Source organism: Eurosta solidaginis, chromosome 5 (assembly GCF_040869045.1).
Source record: "Eurosta solidaginis isolate ZX-2024a chromosome 5, ASM4086904v1, whole genome shotgun sequence".
Classification (NCBI taxonomy): Eukaryota; Metazoa; Arthropoda; class Insecta; order Diptera; family Tephritidae; genus Eurosta; species Eurosta solidaginis.
In genome coordinates this window covers 42,205,383-42,229,030 of record NC_090323.1, presented here as the reverse complement: position 1 = coordinate 42,229,030, position 23,648 = coordinate 42,205,383, and the positions used below count along the sequence as shown (strand labels likewise).

The window sequence follows — 23,648 nt, the reverse complement described above, 5'->3', positions numbered from 1 at the left end:
TGGTGTTGCAATAACGCGCAATATGCCCTGGCTTTCCACACTTAAAGCATTTGACTGCATCATTATTCTTCTGCTGCGTACCCTTCAATGCTTCCAAAATTGCGTCTACCCAGTCTGGCTTTTCCACTTCCACGCGATGAGCTTTGTACGCTGGCTTACTCAAAAGTGAGGCTGTTTGCTGAGTCAGTGCATGCGATACCGTTTCAGCAAACGTTAGTTTTGGATTCGCATATGTAGCCCGCTTCGTTTCCACATCTCGTATGCCATTTATGAAGCTCTGGATTTTTACCCTTTCAGTGTATTCCACGGGTGCGTCTGCATTTGCAAGATGAGCCAATCTTTCAATATCTGAAGCAAACTCCTGCAATGTCTCATTTGCTTTTTGGTAGCGGTTTTGCAACTCAATTTGGAATATCTGTTTCCTATGCTCGCTTCCGTAACGTCTCTCCAAAGCGCTCATCAATGTTTCGTAGTGGTTCCGCTCGTACTCTGGGATGGTCTGTAAGATTTCCGCGGCAGGCCCTTTCAGTGCCACTAACAGAGCTGCAACTTTATCTTCAGCATTCCATTGGTTCACTGCTGCGGTCTTCTCAAACTGTAGCTTAAAGACCTGAAAAGGAACAGAACCGTCAAAGGATGGTGTCTTTACCTTTGGATTACTCGCTGAAACAGCTGGGCGGTTTAGTTGTAACTGCTCCATACGACCTTTTAACGCTTCTATTTCGGCATCAATTTTGTCCTCGAGTTGTAAAATTTTTGCATCCTGCTCTTCCAGTTTCACAAAGAGCTGCGATGATACCTGTTCCGAAATTTGTGCCGACATTTCAGATATACGTGCCTCTTGCGCTTCCAGTTGAGATGCCAAATATGTCTTCTGTTCTTCCAATTGTGATGTTATACGGGTTTCCTGCGATTCCAGTTGGGATACCATATACGTCTTCTGTTCTTCAAGTTGTGAAGAAATTTGTGTTTCCTGTGCTTCAATCTTCGATGTTATTCGGTTCTCCTGCTCTTCCATCTTGGATGTTATACGGTTCTCCTGCGATTCCATATATGTTTGCTGTTCTGCCAGTTGAGATGACACTGTCGATGTTTGAGCAGATATTGCAGCTAAAATCATGTTCAAGTCTGTACTGGTAACCGTCTGCGATGTTTCGTTTTTCTCTTCAATTTTTGTTGTCTCCTCACCATCAAGATGAAAGACATGCTCTTCCACATCAATTCCTTCTGCTTCCATTGCCTCTCGTAGCCGTGCCTGAAGTTCAAGTTTAACGCCGCTTGTATTCAATCCACGGCTCTCCAACTCCTTCTTCAGTTGCTGGATCTTCAATTCACTGAACTTTGCCATGTCCTTGTTGTCCTCTGGAATTTATTCAACAATTCCTCTTCTGACACCAATTGTAACGAATTTTACTTGCAAATCCTCTTATTTGCAATCCTCTGCTAAGTTCGAATCACTAAACTGTTGAATAAATAACTCCAATATTGAATAATGGAAAAATGGCCTTTATTAAAGTACTTCACAATAACACTTATACTTTGCTACTCGCTGGCTTAATAACCAAACTGATTGATAACTCAAATTAAACTCTACTATTGGCCGCCAGATCGCGTGCTTAATCAATAACTGATGGATAGCTCAACTCAAACTGAATTGCAGCGCTTCTACATCTGTTGCCATTTATACCCTTTGGTTTCCTCGTTCGCATTTTTCCAGAATGTACTAGCATTGTCCATGAGCTCTCAAACTTCTCAGCTTTTATGCACGTGTTTGCGCATTGACTCTCCGCTGCTCGCATTCGTACATGGTACATATGTGTAGACGCAATTATTTATTCGTTTATGTAGATACATAAAGATTGAATTATTGATGTGAATGTTTGTAGTTTACAGTCTCTCGCGCGCACATAGGCGTATAAGTAAATGCATCTGTGTGTGACATCTCTCTGGGCTGCCTTATATATGTGTATACTTGATTTGATTATTAACGTAAATACTGCTTGGCATGGCCTAAGCATCGCCTTAGTGATGGGATAAATTAGTGATGCTAATATCCGTGACAATATTAAACAAAGGAAAATACTCACGTTCACGTTCGCTTTAAAGAGCTCTCCTATTGCTTGATTTGATTTATAAATTTGCAACTTTCACATGTTTCACCGTTTGAATCACATCACAATATAGGTATTAAATGATTTCATTAAATTTTTCATTTGTACAACTCATAAGACACGACACACGCGCTCGCTGAAGAATACCAAAAAACTAAATCACGTCACGTGGCAAACGAAATTTTTTTCAATGACGACCGCAAAATAACTGTAAATTTAATATCTAGTTCACCTTTCACCTGAAACCTGAAAACACTTTCAAACAAATGCGTAACACTTTTAAGGCCACTGTACCAGGAAAGGTGTTTGTCCGAAACAGAAAGGTATATTTCAAATATAAATTTCCCTCTTTAAACATATAAACAAGTTGGGATATTTATAAGGGGATGAAATTATTTATAAGCAGTTGTTGTGTGCAATTAACAGCATAGACTCGAACTAGGCTGAAACGGATGAGGTTGTATATATGCGGTAATATATACCTTACGTAAGTAGTTCGAGTTACTGGATTGAGATCCGCCACTTAAAAACTTCTACCATTTCATAAAATTTCACACCTGGGCAAATGATGTCCTTCTGGCATTTAAGGTCAAATTACCTTCTTTTGCAAATGAAATGAAACTTTTTCGAACCATATGAAAGTTTTTCAAGTCTAATGAATGTGTAAGACCATTCTTATTGACGTGAAGGCAAATTCTAAAACCGAAGGAATAATTAACGGTAGAACTGGAGATCGGTGCTTGAAAAGTAAAAGGGTTAGTGAGACAAAGTTACTAAGAAGCGGCATGAAACAAAAACAGAAATCGCTTCGAACTTTCCGGCAATATAATAGTAAGTAAGATTGGATGCTCGCTTCCCAGTAAAGGGCCTACTCACTTAGACACTTTTGTTGGTCCTTTGTGTTACCTTTGGCAAACTGTAACGGCCTCGCCTAGCGCTTGCAGTAAACAACATACCAAAAAACCTGATGAGCAAAAACAGGCCCTCAGCCTCATCCTCGACGAGTCTGCATAGCACTATCTCGATAAATGCGCGACGAAACCCGTTCTTATAGTCCAATGCACAAAACTCGCAGTTGAGGAGTAACGCCAGGGAAATGCTCATCGCAATGGCACAACTTCGACGTGGATTCCGCATTAGGTTAAACTCTTACTTATCCATAATCAAAGCTGGGATACATAATGCATGTACTGCATGTAATGTAACTCCATATGACACGAGACATATTTTCAATTGCAATTTGGAGCCAACCGCTCTAACACTTATGACTCTTAAGTCCAACACCATTGGAACTGCAAATTTCCTTTGACTTTCGTAAGAGGATCGCACTTATTGTATAGGGGAAACACCGCCATAAGAAGAAGAAGATCCCACTACCTTGCAAGAGATGGTGTCAGCCATGCGTTAAATGGTTCGAGGCTAACTTATCAAGAATCAGAGAGCACGTGCTCTTCGAAGCCCAGAGTCATTACTAGCAGGTACGGTAGGTTCGCAAATAACTGCTTGAGCCAATAGATCAGTGTGACAGTTTTCAGCTATCTTCTTGTGCTTTGGCAATTATATAAATTTTTTTGTAAGTATACTGCTGCCAGACTATCTGATCAAATGTTAAATATATTCTCCCATAAAAGGTGCACCACATTGTGGTTTGCGGCTACCTCCTCCTGGAAAACGCTACAGTGAATAGACAACCCAAATTTCCAGCTGCCACTGAGTTCCTGGCAGAATACTTCCCGCCCAACCCTACCATCAATGTTAGACGTATTCCCTCACAGTTTAAACGGCGCAAAGCATCACATCTACCGCGTGAACAGTAGTTCCTCTCTTATGGGAATATGAGTGGTGAAGGCAGCGAGAGGAGCAGAACCGGCGCAAAGTAGTTAGTCTTTTTTCTCAATTAATGAAGTTAAAACAGGTCAAAACGCTGGTGTGACGTGACTCACCAGCATGGATCCCCAATTTCGAAGCATTATGCCGCCTGCGCTGCGGCCATTTTGTAGACGATGCCAACCAGGTACAGACTTATCATTTCGTTTAGTGCCAATATAAGTGTTGAACGAAGAACCCTTTAATATATAGCATTTTTAGATCAAATATAATTTTTTCAAATCAAATAAACCTTATTTGAAATTTTATGAAATTGTATAAGTTTTCAAATGGCGGATCCCAAGCCCAACGCAAAATCCGGATTTCATATGACCGGCTTACATTAACACATTCATTCAAACCCATCCTTTGCAGTTTAGTTCGAGTATAAACTTGTTACTTGCACCACTCAACAACACTGCTTATAAATAATTTCATCCTTATCTTAAAGAGGGAAATTTAAATTTAAAATTTACTTTTCTGCCTAGTCAAGACGACAATCATCTTTCCTGGTACATTGGCCTTAAAACTGTTAAGCACTTGATTTGTTTGTTTATTTTATTTACACTGAATTGAATTTACAGTTATTTCGCGCTCGCCAGCGTTCACTATTGAAAAAAATTTCGTTGCCACACGTGATTTAGTTTTTTGGTATTCTTCAGTTAGTGCGTGTGTCGTGTCCTCTGAGTTTTACAAATAAAAAATTTAATTTAATCATATAATATTGCTGTGCGTGGATTGTGATGTGATTTAAACGGTAATTCATAATAAAATTAAATGGTTTAACATGTGAAAGTTGCAAAATTTATAAATCAAATCAAGCAATGGAAGAGCTCTTTAAGGCGAACGTGAACGTGAGTATTTTCATTTGTTTAATATTTTCGGTATTACTATTTACGCTCTTCGCCACAATTTATGCATCAAATGATAGAGAATTTAAATATCTTTCTAAATGCAATGTTGAAATGTAATTTAAAAATGTGAATATACTTAATTTACGATCACACACTCGAATGTTTGCGTCCGCCATGCCATCGCATGTCCCAGCAAACATTATGAGTCAAAAAAGAGTCTGAAAGAAGTCCTAACTCGTACCGTTTACGCTCGCTGTGTTCTCATTTATGAGTGCGGAATTAATATATTTACGTCCTTGCAAAGGACGCGCGATATGAGCATAATTTCATATACTTTATGAGTCTGAATAGGAGTCAGATATGAAACCGACTGACCTCATAAACAACTCATTTTCACTTTTCGGAGTCTGAAAAGACTTAAACAATTTTCAGAGCCCAACATATCTGAATCTTCTTAGCCCTATTCACTGTCGAACCTGTTTGAAAACAAGATATGTATTTGTCATTCGAATAAACAGTACAGTCAGCGCTACTTGGACAAAAAGGGCATTGGCTCACATAAAAACAAGCAACAAGCATTTTTATGTAAAATGAAATATCTGAAATGAAATTTTTTGAATATCCTCTTTCCAGTGTGCAGGATGAGGCTGGTGTGATATCTTGAGCATAGGCATCAAAATGAATAAAAAGATGATACAAAAAATGTTAAGGACTACCTTTATATAAATGGACCAAAAAATAGAAGGCGATTTTTCCTTTAACATACAGACATAGTCTTGTTGAATTTTGACTAAAAAACTTTAACAATAGTTCTTGTAAAAGACTTTTGGGACTTAAAACTATAAAGGTGGAGCGCAATCTTTCAATTTAAGGCAAACCATGTAATTCGGATTAACTAATTTATTATTTAAAATTTAAACACTCACTCTACCTTTATAATTTGAAATCCCAAAATTCTTTTACAAGAGCTATTGTTAAAGTTTTTTAGTTAAAATTCAACAAGACTATGTCTGTATGTTAAAGGAAAAATTGTACTTCTATTTTTTGGTCCATTTATATAAAGGTAGTCCTTAAAATTTTTTTATCATCTTTTTATTTTCAATTTTTTCGTATTGCCTACAAAAAGGCAATTGCAACTTTGATTGGTAATTTAAGTCATTCCTTTATTTATTTGTTCAAAATAGTAAGATTTAAGAGATTTACGACCCGATTCTAGTGTGGTAACAACATTCTTCACCACGGTAACGAAATCATGTGGCAACTTTTACACCCTTTTGGTATTCTACCTGCGAAAAAAGCGGGATAATTTTTTACCCACAAAAGTAGGTGGTTACATCGAAATAACCACACAACAGCTGTTGTTCAGAAAAAGGTAAAACTGAAAAATAAAGAATTGTAAGCGCAAATAAGTAAAGATAATAGTAAAAAAGTGTTGCCTCTTGCTATACATATTTGTTTACATTATGTACTTTCACAGAATAAATTACATAATACCTATGTAGAAACTTATCATGCATAATATGCATATACACATCGTCCCGTTTATTCGTTAACCTCGTATCTACAAGTGAGACATTTTCGGTAAAGCGAACACGGTTGCCACACGTTTTCATTTGGGACCAAAATTCATCGAAAAAAGAACCAAATTTTTGTTTTATTTTATTAGTTAAAATACAAAATTTTAGGATGTTTCTATATAAAATTTGACTAAACATAGTGAAGACTTTCCTTTAATTCAAGCTGAACAAACAAATATATGGGCATGCAACCAAAAATGATACTATATTTTGACATAGGATAAGTCTATGTCTTCCACCAACCAAACGTTGTGAACCCAGTTTTGGTCACAAAGCTCTTGGTTCCAGCATTCTGTTGTTGATTGCAATGAAATAAAATGTATGGTGCAGTTAGGTTTTAGTAAGAAACGGTTCAAAATTTGCGTTCTGGTGTTGCCGAACTATGTATGTGGAAAACTCAGTAAATCATAAATGAAACTAGTCAATTTTGTTAGTGCTATTTTTATAGATGCTTACCTTTTCTCTCAGCGTTTAAACTTAATATCAGAGCCTAGATTCAGTAAGTGTGAGTTTTGATCCCAGGACTCAGGGATTATGCTAGTACCTACGGGAATAATTTTATACAAAACATTTCTTCCGAAATCAAATCTCTTTTGCATTTGCTTCCTTCTGTCTTCGAGTTAAAATATTCCTTGTGCGAAGATACTTAGTTTTCAATTACCTTGCGTGGCTTAACACCACAATAGTCCTGGAATTCCTTGAACTCATTGAGCTGGGTGAGAAAGATTTAAATATCAAATTTCCAAACGAGAAGTAATGCATCGAATTTCTTTGTATAAGTTTTGAAAGTGTTAGACTCACGACAGAGTGCTCGCTATAAGCTATGCTAGGCGAGAAGAAATTTTTATTTTCATATATTTTACATAGTGTTGTATAACCGATCGAAATATCTAGCCGTTATTAATATTATTATAAAACAAGAGTTTTTTTTTTATTAGTCGGTTATTTCATCAACAATTAACGACAATGTGTTTGCCAACACTTTTCTTTTTAATACCTGGCTTAATTATATCCTATGTGAAATGTTATTGTTCTGGTACATTTTAGTGACTGAGCAATTTTTTATGGTGAGAGTTCCATTGAAGTATATTCAAAATTATATGGGGGCTAACGAAAGTGCGGCGAATTTTTGGGCAATATTGTGAATTTTTACCTGAGTGAAAAAGAAAGAAAAGTACCAATCGTTGCTTCTGCCTAAAAAGGACCAAAATTGAAGAAAAGGGACCAGCGGACGAAATGGGGTTGGAAGGGACCATTTTTGGTCCAAATGGACCAAAGTGGCAACCGTGAAAGCGAAGAAAACTACCATTCAAATTTCTCCACAGACACTGGTGAGTTTCTTTGTAATGACAGCGTTACCACTTGGGCCAGAATCGCGAATAAAAGAACTGGTAACGATATTCGGTTACATAATGTTCTGGGAACTATTTTACCGGTAACGCTCAGAATCGAGGCGTTAATGGAATTTTCGCTGACAACACTGGCGAAAACAACAGAATTCCACCTCGTTTGTCAGCTACTTAATTTGCACAGATGAAAATCGTGGTGAAATTCGCTAACGCCTGAAAGTCTAAAAGAATCGTTGTGAAAGTCGCGTACGCCTAAAAGTATGCAAGGACGTGCATTGAGTCGGGCCTTCAACGAGGTGGAACTCTACAACGCCTGCAACACTCAGGAGGGTATGGCCTAATCTTTTAAATAGTTCGACTTGTGCGTTACGTAGCTAAAATTTTTTGATCAAACGTTGCACTGTCACCGAGTTTTAAACTATATTTCAGGTTTCAAGTCTGTAGATATCCAGGAGGTTACTTAAAAATCGATTGCAAGATTCCCAATTTAAAACTAATTTCTCAATATCTCGATTTTGATATAATATTGCATTGTCACCGTGTTCTGACTTACGGCCCAAGTTTCATGTCTCTAGCCCATCGGGAAGTTGTTCGAAAATCGATCGCAAGATTCCCCCCGTTTTTAAAGGATTTGCAGTTATCTTGACTAGTGCGCCACCTAGCGGAACTTTGTTTTCTATAAGTTGTATTGTCACCAGGCCTCTAACTAAGTGCCAAGATTCAAGTCTCTAGGTAACCGGGAAGTTAGTTAAAAATGGATTGAAAGATTCACAAATTAAAATTTGTTTTCTTACTATCTCGATCCACGTACCACCTAGTGATTTTTTTGGATCAAATGTTGCATTGTCACCGGGTTGTCACCGCAAGTTACTCAAAAATCGATCGCAAGATTCCCCTCGTTTTTCAGGGATTTGTAGTTATCTCAATTAGCACGCCACCTAGCGGAACTCTGTTTTCTATAAATTGTATTGTCACCGGGTCTCGAATGTGCTAAGTTACAAGTCTTTAGGTAACCGGGAAGTTAGTTAAAAATGGATTGAAAGATTCCCAAATTAAAATTAATTTTCCTAATATCTCGATCCATGCGCCACGTAGAGGAATTTTTTTTATAAAATATTGCATTGTCACCCGGTTCTGACTTACGGCTCAAGTTTCATATCTCCATCTCACCGGGAAGTTATTCAAAAATCGATTGCAAGATTCCCTGCGTTTTTCAGGGATTTTCGTTTATATCGATTCGTCTGCCACCTGGCGCCATTTTGTTTAACACGAATTGTAGTGCCATCGACTCGCAAACTATGTGCAAAGTTTCAAGTCTCTGGATCACCGAGAAGTTAGTTAAAAGTCGATCGCAAAATTTCCATTTTAAAATAAAATTTCTGTATATCACAATTCGTCCGCCACCTAGCGGATTTTTTTCACTTACGTTGTAATGTCTCTCAGATCTGAGCTATGTTCTAAATATCAAGTGTCTAGCTCAACGGGAAGTTACTGTGGGTCAAAAATTCGTATGGAAATGAGGGGACAAACATGAAAGCGACTTAATATAAAGGTAAAAAGAAAAATAGATTCGATCATCTGATTTTTAAAGCAATTATCGTTGTCTCATACTACGTCTTTTTCTATCACACGGTGAATACAATCGGCCGTATTCGCCGCTGTATTGACATCCTGTCAAAATGCTAAAAAAAAGTTATCTTGACCATCCTGTAAGTTGGTTTGACGGATAGGTAGGTAGGTTGAACTGGCCGGTCCATGAGGACCTCACATAGACTGATTGAGTCCGTAGTGTTACCAGAAGTTTGTTTTAACGACCGAACTGAAAAACCCTATCAAAAACCAGGACTTATGTTATAAAATAACTCCGTCCTCTTGGCAAATACTAGAAGCTTCCTAGGACTTAAGCCACTTGCTGCTTCTAGATCTGACAGCTGTATCACTCCTAATAGCTGGAGTCTTAGCCTGGCAAGTGCAGGGCACGAGCACAGAACGTGCTCGATCGTTCCTCCTCCAACCCGCACTTCCTACATCAGCTATCACTGACCAAGCCTAGTTTAAATGCATGTGACGCCAGCAGGCAGTGTCCAGTCAGAATACCCGTCATGAGTCTACAGTCCTCTCTTTTTAATGATAGGAGCAACTGTGTTAGTCTAAGGTTGTAAGACCTACACATAATCTTCGACACTTTACAGCCCCGCGCTTGAACCCACGCCTTTCCCGCTTGGTCGATCATGTGCACCTCTCGACTTCGCTTAATCTCGCCCAATCTAATTGGGGCATCTACGGAGCAAGCTTCAAGGGATGCGCCCTTTTTAGCTAGTTCGTCCGCTTTTTCATTCCCATCTATTCCCATATGCCCTGGGACCCAATATAGATGTATGCTTCTCCCTGTCCCGATTCTCTCCAGAGACTGCTTACACTCTAACACGCATTTATATGCTGTGCTATGCGAGATTATTGCCTTAATTGCTGCTTGACTGTCAATATAAAAGTTAACACGGTTGCAGCTTAAGCTATTCTCTTCCAGGGTTTCTACTGCTTTGGTTACGGCTAACCGCTTGGAAAACGCTAAAGTAATCCGGCAGCCTGTAGGATCTGCTTATTTCCGGATCAGCGCAGTATACCGCAGACCCTACTCCTTCCACTACTTTGGAACCATCGGTGTACACATGTATCGCCTCGTCCGTCATTTGCGCACCCTTGCGCCAACCGTCCACCTCTATTGTGGCCTTAAGATCTCCCTCGAAGCGCAGATAGGGAATCATGTAGTCTGTTCGTCTTGTGATTGATGACGCTATACTACTATGGCCATATGGTCGGCGCTCAAGCTGCCCCGAAGCACCGAGCTTGGTTGCGGTCGTTAACGCTTTGTTCTTTGCTACCAGGTCTACAGGTGGGATGTGCAAAATGGCATACAGTGCACCAGTTGGGGTTGTTTTCAGGGCTCCCGTAATGCTAAGCATCGATATTCTGCATACCCCCTCTAATTTTTTGAGGTATGTTGTTTTTTGTGTGGCTTTCCACCAAACAAGAACTCCATAGTATAGAATAGGGCTTACAATCGCTATAAAAACCCAATGAGAAAGAGAGGGCGATAGGCCCCACGTACACCCAGCATTCTTTTACATGCATAGAGTGCCGTTGAGGCCTTCTTGACCCTCTCCTCCACGTTGAGCTTCCATGACAGCTTACTGTCTAGGATGATTCCTAAATATTTTGTGCAAGGTTTCTCCTGTAAGGTCACCCCTCCTAACTTAGGCCTGGTCCAATTTGGGACCTTGTACCTCTTTGTAAACAAGACCATATCCGTCTTCTCTGCATTGACTTTCAATCCGACATTAGATGGCCAGCTATGAATACCGCGAAGCGCCCGATCCATCAAAGAACTAATCGTTGGAAGGCACTTTCCACTTATGACAATTGCAACGTCATCTGCGTAAGCCGTAAGTTTTACGGGTCCCTCATCGAATTGCCTGAGCAGTTGGTTGATGACCAGCGTCCAAAGCAGAGGTGATAGCACCCCTCCCTGCGGCGTGCCCCTGTCCACTGATTTTGTGGCCGTAGAAACGAAGCGAGCGACATATGCAAACCCAAAACCCACATTCGCAGAAACGGTATCCTATGCACTGACTCAAGAAACAGCGTCGCTATTGAGTAAACCAGCATACAAAGCTCATCGTGTGGAAGTGGAAAGACCAGATTGGGTAGACACAATTTTGGAAGCACTGAAGGGATCACAACAGAAAAATGCCGGAGTTATTAAATGTTTCAAGTGCGGCAACCCAGGTCATATTGCACGACATTGCAACACCAACCCTAACAGTTCCAACAATGTGGGTGGCCGTAAACGCAGAGATATTAGCATCCCTAAGCTATACCATCATTAAGGCGATGTTAAGGCCATGCTAAGCGATATTTACGTCAATAATCAAATCATGTATACACATATATAAGGCAGCCGAGAGATGTCACACACAGATGCATTTACTTATACGCCTATGTGTGCGCGAGAGACTGTAAACTACAAACATTCACATCAATAATTCAATCATTATGTATCTACATAAACGAATAAATAATTGCGTCTACACATATGTACCATGTACGTATACGAGCAGCGGAGAGTCAATGCACAAACACATGCAAATATCTGAGATACTCCTATAAGTATGCCATGAGAAAAACTATAAAATTGTGCAATTGTAGTTACAGCTGAGATGTTTGAGAGCTAATGGACTAGTAGATTCTGGAAGCGCCTAGAAGATGCGAATGTTAAAATCAAAGAGTATAAAAGGCGACAGATGTAGAGGCGCTGGAATTCAGTTTGATTTGAGTTGTCAAGCAGTTACGACTAAGACGATATCTAGCGAGCAGTAGCAGTATTATTTTGAAAGTCAGTTTCATTTAAGCTATCAGTTTGGTTATTAAGCTATTCGTTGCACAGTTTGAGTGTTATTGTGAAGTATTTTAATAAAGGCCATTTTTCCATTATTCAATATTGGAGTTATTTATTCAACAGTTTAGCGATACGAACCTAGCAAAAGGGCAAATAAGAGGATTTGCAGCAAATTCGTTACAATACATACGAGTTTGGATTTAGCGAGGGAGAAGGCGCACCCGATACTGTAATGGCCGATGACGATAAACACGTTCCGGCACCCGACTATGACGAAGTGAAGTGAGAATGGCATTTTTCCGGCGAAAGAATAACAAAGCGCCAAAGCATATGCGTAAACCTGTGAAAAGCTTGGTTGAACGAACGCATACCTCCAAATTGGAGTTCAAATATGCTTTACCTTATCCACAAGAAAGGCCCCTGCAAAAAATCGTGCGATTAATCCCTAAAGAGATTGTTCTCCGATTGAACTCTTGTCTACATTTGGGCATAATTGATCCCCTATAGTCCCTTTCGGGTACAGTTGGGATTAGTCAGTTTGATATCTATGTAGAAATATTAGAAAAAACAGCAACGAAGTAAAATAAAAAAGAATACAGGTGATTGAATCGAATTATTTAAGAAAAATGCGGAGCCCTATACCGAACCTAAATTACAAGGACTTAACGACTACGCCGGAGTTAGGGTTACATTTTCGAAGCACATTTCAAACCCTTCGATTGTGTTTCTGTCATGAAAAATGCGTCTGGGCCCTATTTGAGTCCTTATAGAACCGAAAAGCGAATAGTCTTCTTATGTTGACATATGGGTACAAAGAGGTTGGTCCTATCGATCCCTTTCGGGTATAAATGGGCACAATTAGCCCCTTCATAGGACATGCTCAAACAAAAGGGAACAGTTCAACTCATACAAAGAGATCAAAACTCGCCTTGGTCGCATACTCCTTTGCGACTCATCCCGGATTCATCCTAGACTAATCGCATTTTCTGCAGGGGCGTATAAGTTTATATGAAACGTTCTGAGTGACACATTGAAGCCCAAAATCAACGAACTTTTTGATCTTTATTATTGCAGCTTCTCATTAATTGGAATATGCTAACGACCAAATTTTCAAAGTAGACTTTGACAGCGCTCAAAGGAGGTGCTTGTATTCTGCTATGTCTAAGTTTAAGGTCCCTGCAGAGCTAATAAGACTACGTCAAACGATGCTGAGCAACACCACCAGCCACGTAAAGATTGTACGAGCGTACAATTGCTTGCATATGAAGATGATATTCATATAAACAAGCGCGGCATAAGTTCTGCTTTCTCTGGACTAGATAATGAGACAAAAAAGTGGGTTTTGCGGTAAATGAGTACAAAACGAAATATGTACTTGCGGTCTTCCAAAAAAAATCGGCATTTTCCAATTCATTCACTCACTGTTGTGGGAAAAAAATTTGTGAAAGACTTTGCCTGTCTGGGCTTAGGAGCCAAACGGAGAACAACTCTTGCCAATTAGAGTTACTTTGGACTGAATAGGCAATTGAAAGGTAAAATTCTCTCCTGACGAACAAAAATCACGCTCACCAAGTCGCTCGTCATACTTGTCGTGATGCATGGCTGGGAATCATAAATGGTGTGATGAGAGGATGAGATGAACCTTTAACCCTGCAAAAATCGTTGGATCATGTGGTCCACTGGAGTACTTACCATTATACTCCACTGTAATGCAGCAATAGACCAACTCATGTTTCTACACGAACATATTGTAAGCCGATCATTGCTCGTTTTTAACGATTGTAATCACTACACGATGTTTATTGGACTGTGGGTACTCCATGGATTACTCTGATGTAATGCGGAGCTGGAGTATATGGTCCGGTCCTAGGACATCGCAATGTTAATTGGACCATATTTTTTGTATGAATTGTGGTTAATTTTGGAGCACTCGCTTGGTCCATAGCGAGTACTCCATAGATGCATGCATGGAGTACTCGCGATTTTTGCAGGGAAGTGCTCGAGGAGAAAAGTTCGGCGTAAGACTTATGGCCGTGTCCGTGATGCTGATAAAGAATATCGAAGGTCATTCAATCATGCTGCTTCTGAGATGCAATATGATGTCCCCTTGTAATACGATATCCACTATGAATGTGCGCCGAACAACCTCCGAAGAGATTTTAGGCCGAGCTTCTCTCCCGATTTGCATCGTGCTCCTTTTGATTTTTCCTACAAATTGCCGGGACGAGACCTACTTGTTTTATGCTGACTCCGAACGGCATCTGCAAGGCAGATGAGATTTTCCTGAGAAACGTTTCATGGCAGAAATACACTCAGAGTGCTTGCCGAGGGTGACCTCTTTTACACTTTTATACCTCTCTCTGATCGGACAGTACAAAACTAGAAGAAATTAGTCCTCTTGTCTTCCTCGTATCCCTGCTTCACAAATTCTGAGTAGTTAATAGTTTGGAAGGCGCAAAGACGACTTTTCCACCCATCTGTAAATATTTTTGTTTACCCGTCTGTAGGGATTGAACTGATGCTCTCTAACCCACTTTCCAAGGAAATCTCACTTTAAAGATCTTCCTTAAGATACCGCTATTGTCATACGGCTTTTCTTTTCATCATCAAAACTCACTAGATCTTACGGCAGGGCCTATAACTGTTACACGTAAGTGAACCGTTCGTAGGTATCTCCCGGATTAGAGTCAATCATCAGTGCTTAATGCGACTAAGTGACCCCAAATAGTTCAATGAAGCACTTAGCGACAAGTCTTACCCGAAACACCGCACTACCTTACAATAGGGGAGCAACCTTATCGCTACAACAACAACAACAACAACAACCTTACGATAGGTAAATAGGTAAAAGGTAATTTGTCATAGCTTACTAAGCTGTTCAAAAGCTCACCTATTCAAGAGTAGTCCGCAAGTAGATAGAACATTTCCATGACACCTAAAGTTTTTGCCCCCAACTGTCTGATATAGCCAACTCCTACTTACTGTAATTATCCGGGACTATGAGGCTACCCAGCACGATTTGCATCCTTGAAAATGTCTCAGGTCTACTCAAATCATTGGTAGCAGCTTAGACTGTCAAATTAGATCAGACGTCTATATTCCATAGCATAATTGTGCTCTAGTTGCGTATATGAAGGGGAAATTACTCTAAAATTTTGGGGACTAATGAACTAAGCGGCCACCGTGGTGTGATGGTAGCGTGCTCCGCCTATCACACCGTATGCCCTGGGTTCAACTCCCGGGCAAAGCAACATCAAAATTTTAGAAATAAGATTTTTCAATTAGAAGAAAATTTTTCTAAGCGGGGTCGCCCCTCGGCAGTGTCTGGCAAGCGCTCCGATTGTATTTCTGCCATGAAAAGCTCTCAGTGAAAACTCAGGGAAATTGTAGGGAAAAATCAAGAGGAGCACGACGCAAATTGGAAGAGAGCTCGGCCTTAGATCTCTTCGGAGGTTATCGCGCCTTACATTTTTTTTTTTTTTTTTTAATGAACTATATACTGAACTCTCTGATCGGATGATCAATGGGTAGTGATCAATCAGGCGTCCTTCCTTTTGTAGCGATGAGAAGACTGTCCGAAAGTCTTCGGGATTTTTACCGATGTTGATAGTCATATGCTGGCCATTGATTCGGTAATCTTTCCTTGAAGACCTTGGGGTAACCTTCGCTTAGAAGGCTGTACAGCCTTACAAATAACTTCAAATGTCTAAAACTACTCCGCAACTCCCTCTAATTTTCACTAATGAAATACTCTTCAAAGATTTTGGGAAGTGTTTTGCAGCTCTCTGCCAGGTACGAAACCACAACGTTCCGCATTTAAGGATTCGATATAACTCCAAATTTATTAGACCTATCAAGTTCATAGCTGACTGTTTTCGGGTTAAAAATATGTAAGATAAAAGTTCATGAATAAGTATGTGCATCATAATCGAGAAAGCTTTGACCCGTCAAAGGGTATTCGTTTAAGTTATAGAAGACTATGCATTGTGTGAAATGGTTCGAGAACTAAATAACAGAAATTTAGCCGTTAAAGTCATATCTTAGCATTTGCCGCAGTCCAGCGATAGTTGTGCCATTCGTAATACACCCTAACTATGTACATATGTATGTATCCATTCAGTTCAATTTAAGTTATTTGACTTTAATATTTTCCGCCAGTATACTCACCTTCAATTGTAGTTTTCTCATGATGCGTGTCTCCTCCCAACGATCCAATTCATCCCATTCTTTGCCACGTCTACGCGCCAAATAATAACGGTACATAACAATTGTGACCGCAAGCATCAAAGCCAAACCAGTGCCAGTGGCGGCGCCCAAAACCGCTGAGCTCACCATAACCGCAATGTTTATTATAGAGGACAGAAATAAACTCAGTCTTTCAATTTCATGCAGGATTGGCGTTGAAGTTGATGGAAAATAAGTATGCGGATATTCCCAGTTTATCGATGTGAAGATACGATATGGAACTGCGAAGATTTGTGGTTATTAACTGGAAAGATATGGAATGGGTTTTGAAATTTAATAAATTGTATATTAAAATACTAAAAATTATTGAGATATTCATATTTGGACATCGTAAGAGACAGTATCGAGTTGTTTAAAGTCATTTATGAGATCCCAGAAGAAATAAGTACAGTGAAAAGAATTAAAGCGTTACTGCCCTGCAGAAAATCGTGCCCGTTTCGGCTGGAGGAGAGTCGATCGTCGTCGCTCCATTAATTAATATCTGAAATTGCTGTGTAAATGTATTTTTTGAACAACTAGCAAACCTGGCAGACATTGTTCTGCCCTAAATTTGGCCTATCTGCATTTTTTAATAAGCTTTTTCCGTCTAAATCTGCCCTCCCCCACCCCTCTTCACTTTTTCCTGATCCTTTTATTCACTCCTCCTTCCGTCTTTTTCGCTTCTTCTATCTCCATATTCGCATTATTCTATTTCATTCTCAGTATCCTTCTACTTCTCTCTTTTCTCTTCTCTCACCTTCTTCTCATTATTCTTCATCCCTCTTGCAACAGATGGCGCAACGCTGAATAAATATGGTTGGTAGGAAGAAATAGAAGTAACAATTTGTCAGTCAAACAAACCACCGCTCTATAACTAAATGGTTAGCGCAGCGTGCCTAAAGCGTACTGATGATGAAGGCTTAGCATCCTTCGAAATGATCTATCACCGCAGCTATGACAGGTTGTCTGAAAAATTTTCCACTTACTATTCTAAAAACAAAATAAACATTTTTCAATTATAGAAAAATTAAAAACAAACAATAATAATTACCAAAACTTAGTGTTCTGGCTGTAGAAAAATAGTAATTTCCAATGCGACTCTGTATTGATAAAATCACCTTTGCTTATATTGATACTTTGTGGATATGAATACTTTGAATTTACTTATGTATATTAATACTATGCAGATATCAATACGTGGAATTTAAAATTCTAGGAAATATTAATATTCAAATTACTTTTATGTTTGATGTTGTCATGTATGTATTGTGAAATAATGTGTCAAGTTCAGTTGAAATAAAGAAATCAATTCAATACTGGCCTTGAGCTCGTTTCGAACTTTGCATACTTTATCAATAGGCCTATAAACAAAAAACAATTATTATTATTTTGTGTAAGTATTGTTTTCAATAAAAGCGTTTAACTTAAACATTTTTTTTATTATTTTTTTTTTTTTTAAGTTTTTAGTCTTTATTTAATTGCCTAGTATTTCCCATTCTATTTAGTTCATTTAGTGACTCATTATTACAAGTGTCTAAGCTTTGGTGATCCGACGGGCGAATATTTTTTTTTTTTTGTTATTACATTATTTGTTATTTAAGTGGGCTGTATATTATTTTATTTAGAGAGAGGTAGCTATGCGCCTGTTACACCTTGTATGTATTCATTGTCGGCGAGCACTGGGTGCTGCAAGGTATTGGCTGCGGGTTGAACCACCTTGTTTTGCTTTGAAAACCCCCGTTTTGGTATAAAAAATTTAAACTGTGTCTTTAGAATATTTCACTAACCAGCTGAGAATTACAAGCACACTCAATGGCTAATGAAACAAACGAACGAAAAATGTTCATAGTTTAAGTCACTTAAACAACAAGGACTCTTTCCAGACAAATTAGTACAATCTAGGTTAGGTTAGGTTGAAGTGGCTGCCTCCGCTGTCCAATCGGAGGCCGTTGTGGCCCTTTGTGCTACCACGAGGGGCCCCTATTTCCTATTTCTCTACTTCCGAAGTATGCTTAGACCCCAGTGAGGCTAAACCAGCTCGCTTGCCTGATGAAACGCAAGATGTCGTTTGTGTGTGCAGATTCAAGTTCCGCAAGACCCCCAAAGGAGTTTTTGTGGAGGCATCAGTACCTGGTTTTTGACAGTGCGGGACAATGGCACAGATAGTGCTCTACGCTTTCTATTTCCTCCTCCTCCCTACAGATGCGGCAGAAGTCATTTGTCTGTAGGCCCATATAGCCACCATGAGTGCCCATGAGACAGTGACCTGTAAGAAGGCCCACTAGTGGGCTTATAGAGATACGGTTTAACTGTATCACCGATTGCGATCTCTTTTCATCCAGCTTAGGCCAGATTTGCTTGGATATTCTACATGTAGGTTCCATGGCCTATCTGGCGTTTGTTTGATCCGTGAATAGAGATCGCAAGCAGTGCTTGCAGGTGTTTAGAGGAGCGCTGGCCCAACCAGCGGAGGTTATTGTTTGCAGATTGGTGCCTTACCTAGCTAGCTCATCCGCAGCGCAGTTTCCTGAGATGTCACATAACCCATATAATGCTCAGGTTGCATTTATCAGCTAGCTTGTTGAGGGTTGCACTTCAACGCCACTAGTGATGAGGTGTTACTGCATTGCAGGGATTTTATGGCGGCTTGGCTGTCCGAGAAAATTACAATCTAAGTCCTCCATACATAATCCTTCCAAAGACTTTACTCGACTCTACGCCACGGACTCCAAAATATTTTGATGTCACTTCTACCGTACTGTATATAATATTTGTTCCAAATATGAGCCAAATCGGACATCATAGGTCGCTTTCTATTCATGTATGTATAATGTGTTCCAAATATGGACCAAATCGGACCACAAATACGATTTTTTTTGAAAATCTCGATCCTTGCGCCACCTAGCGGTGATTTTTTCACAGGCCGCTTTCTATTCGTGTATGTATTATATGTTCCAAATATGAGCCAAATCGGACCACAAATAGGATTTTTTTGAATATCTCGATCCTTGCGCCACCTAGCGGCGATTTTTTTAATAGGTCGCTTTCTATTCATGTATGTATTATGTGCTCCAAATATGAAAAAAATTGGACCAGAAATGCGATTTTTTGAAATATCTCGATCATTGCGGCACCTAGCGGGATTTTTTATTTTTATTGCATTGTCATCGGGTTCTGAACTATATTCCAAGTTTCAAGCTTGTATCTTATCGGGAATGTACTTAAATTTCAATGAAAAAATTCGTGCCGGCCAGCCTGTCAAGTCAAGCTAAATAAAACCGTTTAAAAATGCGCATTTGAGTATACAAATATTAACGAAATTTTGTGTAAACAAGTGCTAATATTGTTTTTAAGCTCATGTATTCTAAGCTGGATACACATTCTGTTGATTTTTCTGTTCAAACAAATTGTTATTGAGTGCGCGCAATTTTGCTTGCTTAGGGCTGTTTTCACCGCATTTAGTTAACGCCAGCTTTCACTTTTTTTGACAGATCTACGGACAATTTTTGTCAGATAAAGAGTCAGTTAGCCCTAGCCTTAAATGGCGAAAAGGCATTAAAAAGACGTAGAAAATAAGAGGTTTTTAAATCTAAAATATAAACAAAATTTCACTTGTGTCATTTTAAACTGTAGATGTGCCAGTTAACGAAGATAACAGTATAAGCCCATTCTGTGCTTAAAAGCCGGCTTTTATCAAGCACTTTCCGCTTGTTAGTGCTGAATCTCATGAATTTTCAATGGTACTTATATCCAGCAAATACTGTACTGTGCCTTGTCGAAGTATATGTATGCTTTTGTGGCAAAATAATACAAATAATTCCATAGTACACAATTTAACTATACTATAAATAAGCAAAAAACTACCAATGCTTTTATCAGTCCAAATTTGCTTGAACGGTAACAATATGAAATCGATCATAGCTTTGCTATCGCACCTGCTATGCTTCGCCTCGGCGTTTCAAATTCGAGAAATTAGAAATACACAAGGTAATATCATGGGGTCTGTGGAACCAAATATAGTTCCAAGTCTACGTATATTAAATGGTCGAAGTGCTACTGCTAGTCAATTTCCTTATCAAGCTGGTTTATCGTTGTATGATGGTGGACCAACGCGATGGTGGTGTGGTGGATCGCTAATTAGCAACGAATGGATTTTGACGGCTGCTCACTGCATGACTGAGTAAGATATTAACGGACTAAATCAGCTTTAAAATCTGCGATTAATTGCTAATTTATTTTCTTATTTCTTATACATCTTTCCAAATTTTAGTGTATTAAGTGTTAACGTAATTCTTGGTAGCACCACTCGTTCAAATGCCCCCGTAAGCTTTGATGTGGACAGTAGCAAATTTATATTACATGCCGAATTCAACGCTGACACTGTTTTTCATGATATAGCTTTGATTAGAATTCCTGCAGTAACATATACAAATGCCATTCAACCTGTGCGCCTGCCACCACGTGCTTCATCTTATCCCACATACGAGGGTGAAACGGTTGTTATGGCTGGATGGGGTCGTATTGTTGCTAACGCAACCGCTGGTTCACAGACTTTACAGTTTGCAAATTTTAAAGTGATCTCGAACGAAGCATGTACAGCTGTCTATGGTGAATCTTTAATATTTGCTGGTAAACTTTGTACTGCTACTACAAATAAAGTATCTATTTGTGCTGGTGATTCTGGTGGTGCATTGGTGTTGACATCTTCAAACATTCAAATTGGTATTGCATCATTTAATACAGCCGAAGGATGCGATGTTGAATTACCAAATGGATATACTCGTATTCCTCACTACTTAGATTGGATTAAGGACAAGACAGGCCTTAATGTTTGAAAATATAATTTAAAAAAAATTGTCAAATAATATACATTAAACTAATTAATATGTACGAGCAGGACCCGTGCACATTTTGTGCTGCCAATATAAAAAAAAATTTCTTTATCAAATATCAACAAAAATCAGCTGTTCTATCAGTCAACTAAAACTTACAGCTTGCGCTGCCATCTGGCATATGAAAGCAACTGCCGGTAATGCAGTGCAAATATTCACAATAGTGCCATAGTACAAATAGATTTATTTGTGTGCTCACAATCGTTTATTTTTAACAAATTACTTTAATGAAATATAGCAAAACAAAAGCACTACGACCAAAATTGCCCAAAGCTCGCTAAGAACCCAAATCTCCATCTTTACAACCAAAAATTTATTTATAGATTTGAATTCCAAATAAGAGAGAAAAAGGGACCCGCACATAAAAACAGCAATTAGAAATAATATATATGATGATTCTTAATTTTACTAGCATAACGTCCGTTACTTCACTACGTATAATTCCCTTTCTTCAATCTGTCTGTGCATTTTTTGTGAAGCTTAACTCTTGCTCTTATTCTCACCGCTATCTTCTCCCGTGAACTTTCTTCAATCTGTCCCTTCCCTTTCTTTGTAACTTAACTCAAGCTCTTACTCTCACTGTTGTGTTCTTTGAAACTTTGGAGTTAAGGTGAAAGGTATAAAATCTATCCGAAGTATCCATAATCGATAGAAAATAAAAATTTCGCTTGTTGCTCAGCCAAATACCCATATTCCGTGAATTGCCTAAAAACATGCATTTATGACAAAATGTTGAAAACTATCCCCTAGTACGCCATTGAACTATACAACCAAAATAGTCAATGCGCGAGTCAGTCTGGATTTGCTCGAACAGCAGCAACATGAAATCGTTGATAGCTTTATCGCTCCTACTATGCATCGCCTCGGCATTTGAACCGTCCCCCTAGAATTACAGAATGTGCACGCTTGGGGTGTATGGTGCAAAAGGCAGTTCCAAGTCCACCATGTATAACAAGTGGTCAAACGGCTGCTACTAATCAATTTCCTTATCAAGATGGTTTGTCGGTATTTGATGGTGACATTTCTCACTTTCGTGTCATAGGTAGCATGGATATGAACTATGTACAGTAGAGGTAGCATGGATATGGATATGGATAGAGACATATCTGGCAACTATGTAGCAGATGCACTAACAAGAAGAGCCAGAGATCTATCAGACGTCGATCAACAGACGCTAGACATATTTCTTCGTTTCTCTACTTGGAAGTATAAGCTCCAGCTTATGAACACAGAAACCCACCTGCAGGGTGACTTCGCAGATCTGGCCACTTATCCGAATAGATTAACTGTCTTCAGCCTGCTGGTTGACCTAATAACGGTGCACAGCTTGACTGGGATGCAGGAGTAACACATGAGACTGTCTATAAAGTCGATCGTCGTCGCTCCATTAATTAATATCTGAAATTGCTGTGTAAATGTATTTTTATGAACAACTAGCAAACCTGACAGACATTGTTCTGCCCTAAATTTGGCCTATCTGCATTTTTTAATAAGCTTTTTCCGTCTAAATCTGCCCTCCCCCACCCCTCTGCACTTTTTCCTGATCCTTTTATTCACTCCTCCTTCCGTCTTTTTCGCTTCTTCTATCTCCATATTCGCCTTATTCTATTTCATTCTCAGTATCCTTCTACTTCTCTCTTTTCTCTTCTCTCACCTTCTTCTCATTATTCTTCATCCCTCTTGCAACAGATGGCGCAACGCTGAATAAATATGGTTGGTAGGAAGAAATAGAAGTAACAATTTGTCAGTCAAACAAACCACCGCTCTATAACTAAATGGTTAGCGCAGCGTGCCTAAAGCGTACTGATGATGAAGGCTTAGCATCCTTCGAAATGATCTATCACCGCAGCTATGACAGGTTGTCTGAAAAATTTTCCACTTACTATTCTAAAAACAAAATAAACATTTTTCAATTATAGAAAAATTAAAAACAAACAATAATAATTACCAAAACTTAGTGTTCTGGCTGTAGAAAAATAGTAATTTCCAATGCGACTCTGTATTGATAAAATCACCTTTGCTTATATTGATACTTTGTGGATATGAATACTTTGAATTTACTTATGTATATTAATACTATGCAGATATCAATACGTGGAATTTAAAATTCTAGGAAATATTAATATTCAAATTACTTTTATGTTTCATGTTGTCATGTATGTATTGTGAAATAATGTGTCAAGTTCAGTTGAAATAAAGAAATCAATTCAATACTGGCCTTGAGCTCGTTTCGAACCTTGAATACTTTATCAATAGGCCTATAAACCAAAAACAATTAATATTACTTTGTGTAAGTATTGTTTTCAATAAAAGCGTTTAACTTAAACATTTTTTTTTTTTATTATTTTTTTTTTAAGTTTTTAGTCTTTATTTAATTGC

At 38.8% G+C, this 23,648-nt stretch overlaps 2 protein-coding genes across 6 annotated transcripts in view; one reads left to right on the top strand and one right to left on the bottom strand.

Annotated features, from left to right (window-relative positions):
- Sytbeta (Synaptotagmin beta) overlaps window positions 1–23,648 on the bottom strand; it is a 381,108-nt gene that overhangs the window by 214,626 nt on the left and 142,834 nt on the right. For all 5 annotated transcript variants that reach the window (XM_067790880.1, XM_067790878.1, XM_067790879.1 and 2 more), the window contains one exon: window positions 16,321–16,642. In XM_067790880.1, the coding sequence (XP_067646981.1) occupies window positions 16,321–16,488 (168 nt within the window). In that variant the 5' untranslated portion in view covers window positions 16,489–16,642. The remainder of the gene's footprint in view (window positions 1–16,320; window positions 16,643–23,648) is intronic.
- LOC137253755 (collagenase-like) lies at window positions 20,285–21,287 on the top strand. Its single transcript, XM_067791183.1, has 2 exons — window positions 20,285–20,557; window positions 20,648–21,287. Exons 1-2 carry the CDS (start codon window positions 20,373–20,375, stop codon window positions 21,210–21,212), a joined length of 750 nt encoding a protein of 249 aa, XP_067647284.1. The 5' UTR covers window positions 20,285–20,372; the 3' UTR covers window positions 21,213–21,287.

Excerpts from the sequence above, each read along its gene's own strand:
- LOC137253755 (XM_067791183.1), top strand. The coding sequence starts at position 20,373 with ATGGGGTCTGTGGAACCAAATATAGTTCCAAGTCTACGTATATTAAAT. Across the intron at positions 20,558-20,647 it reads GCTGCTCACTGCATGACTGA|TGTATTAAGTGTTAACGTAA; the intron begins GTAAGATATTAA and ends TCCAAATTTTAG.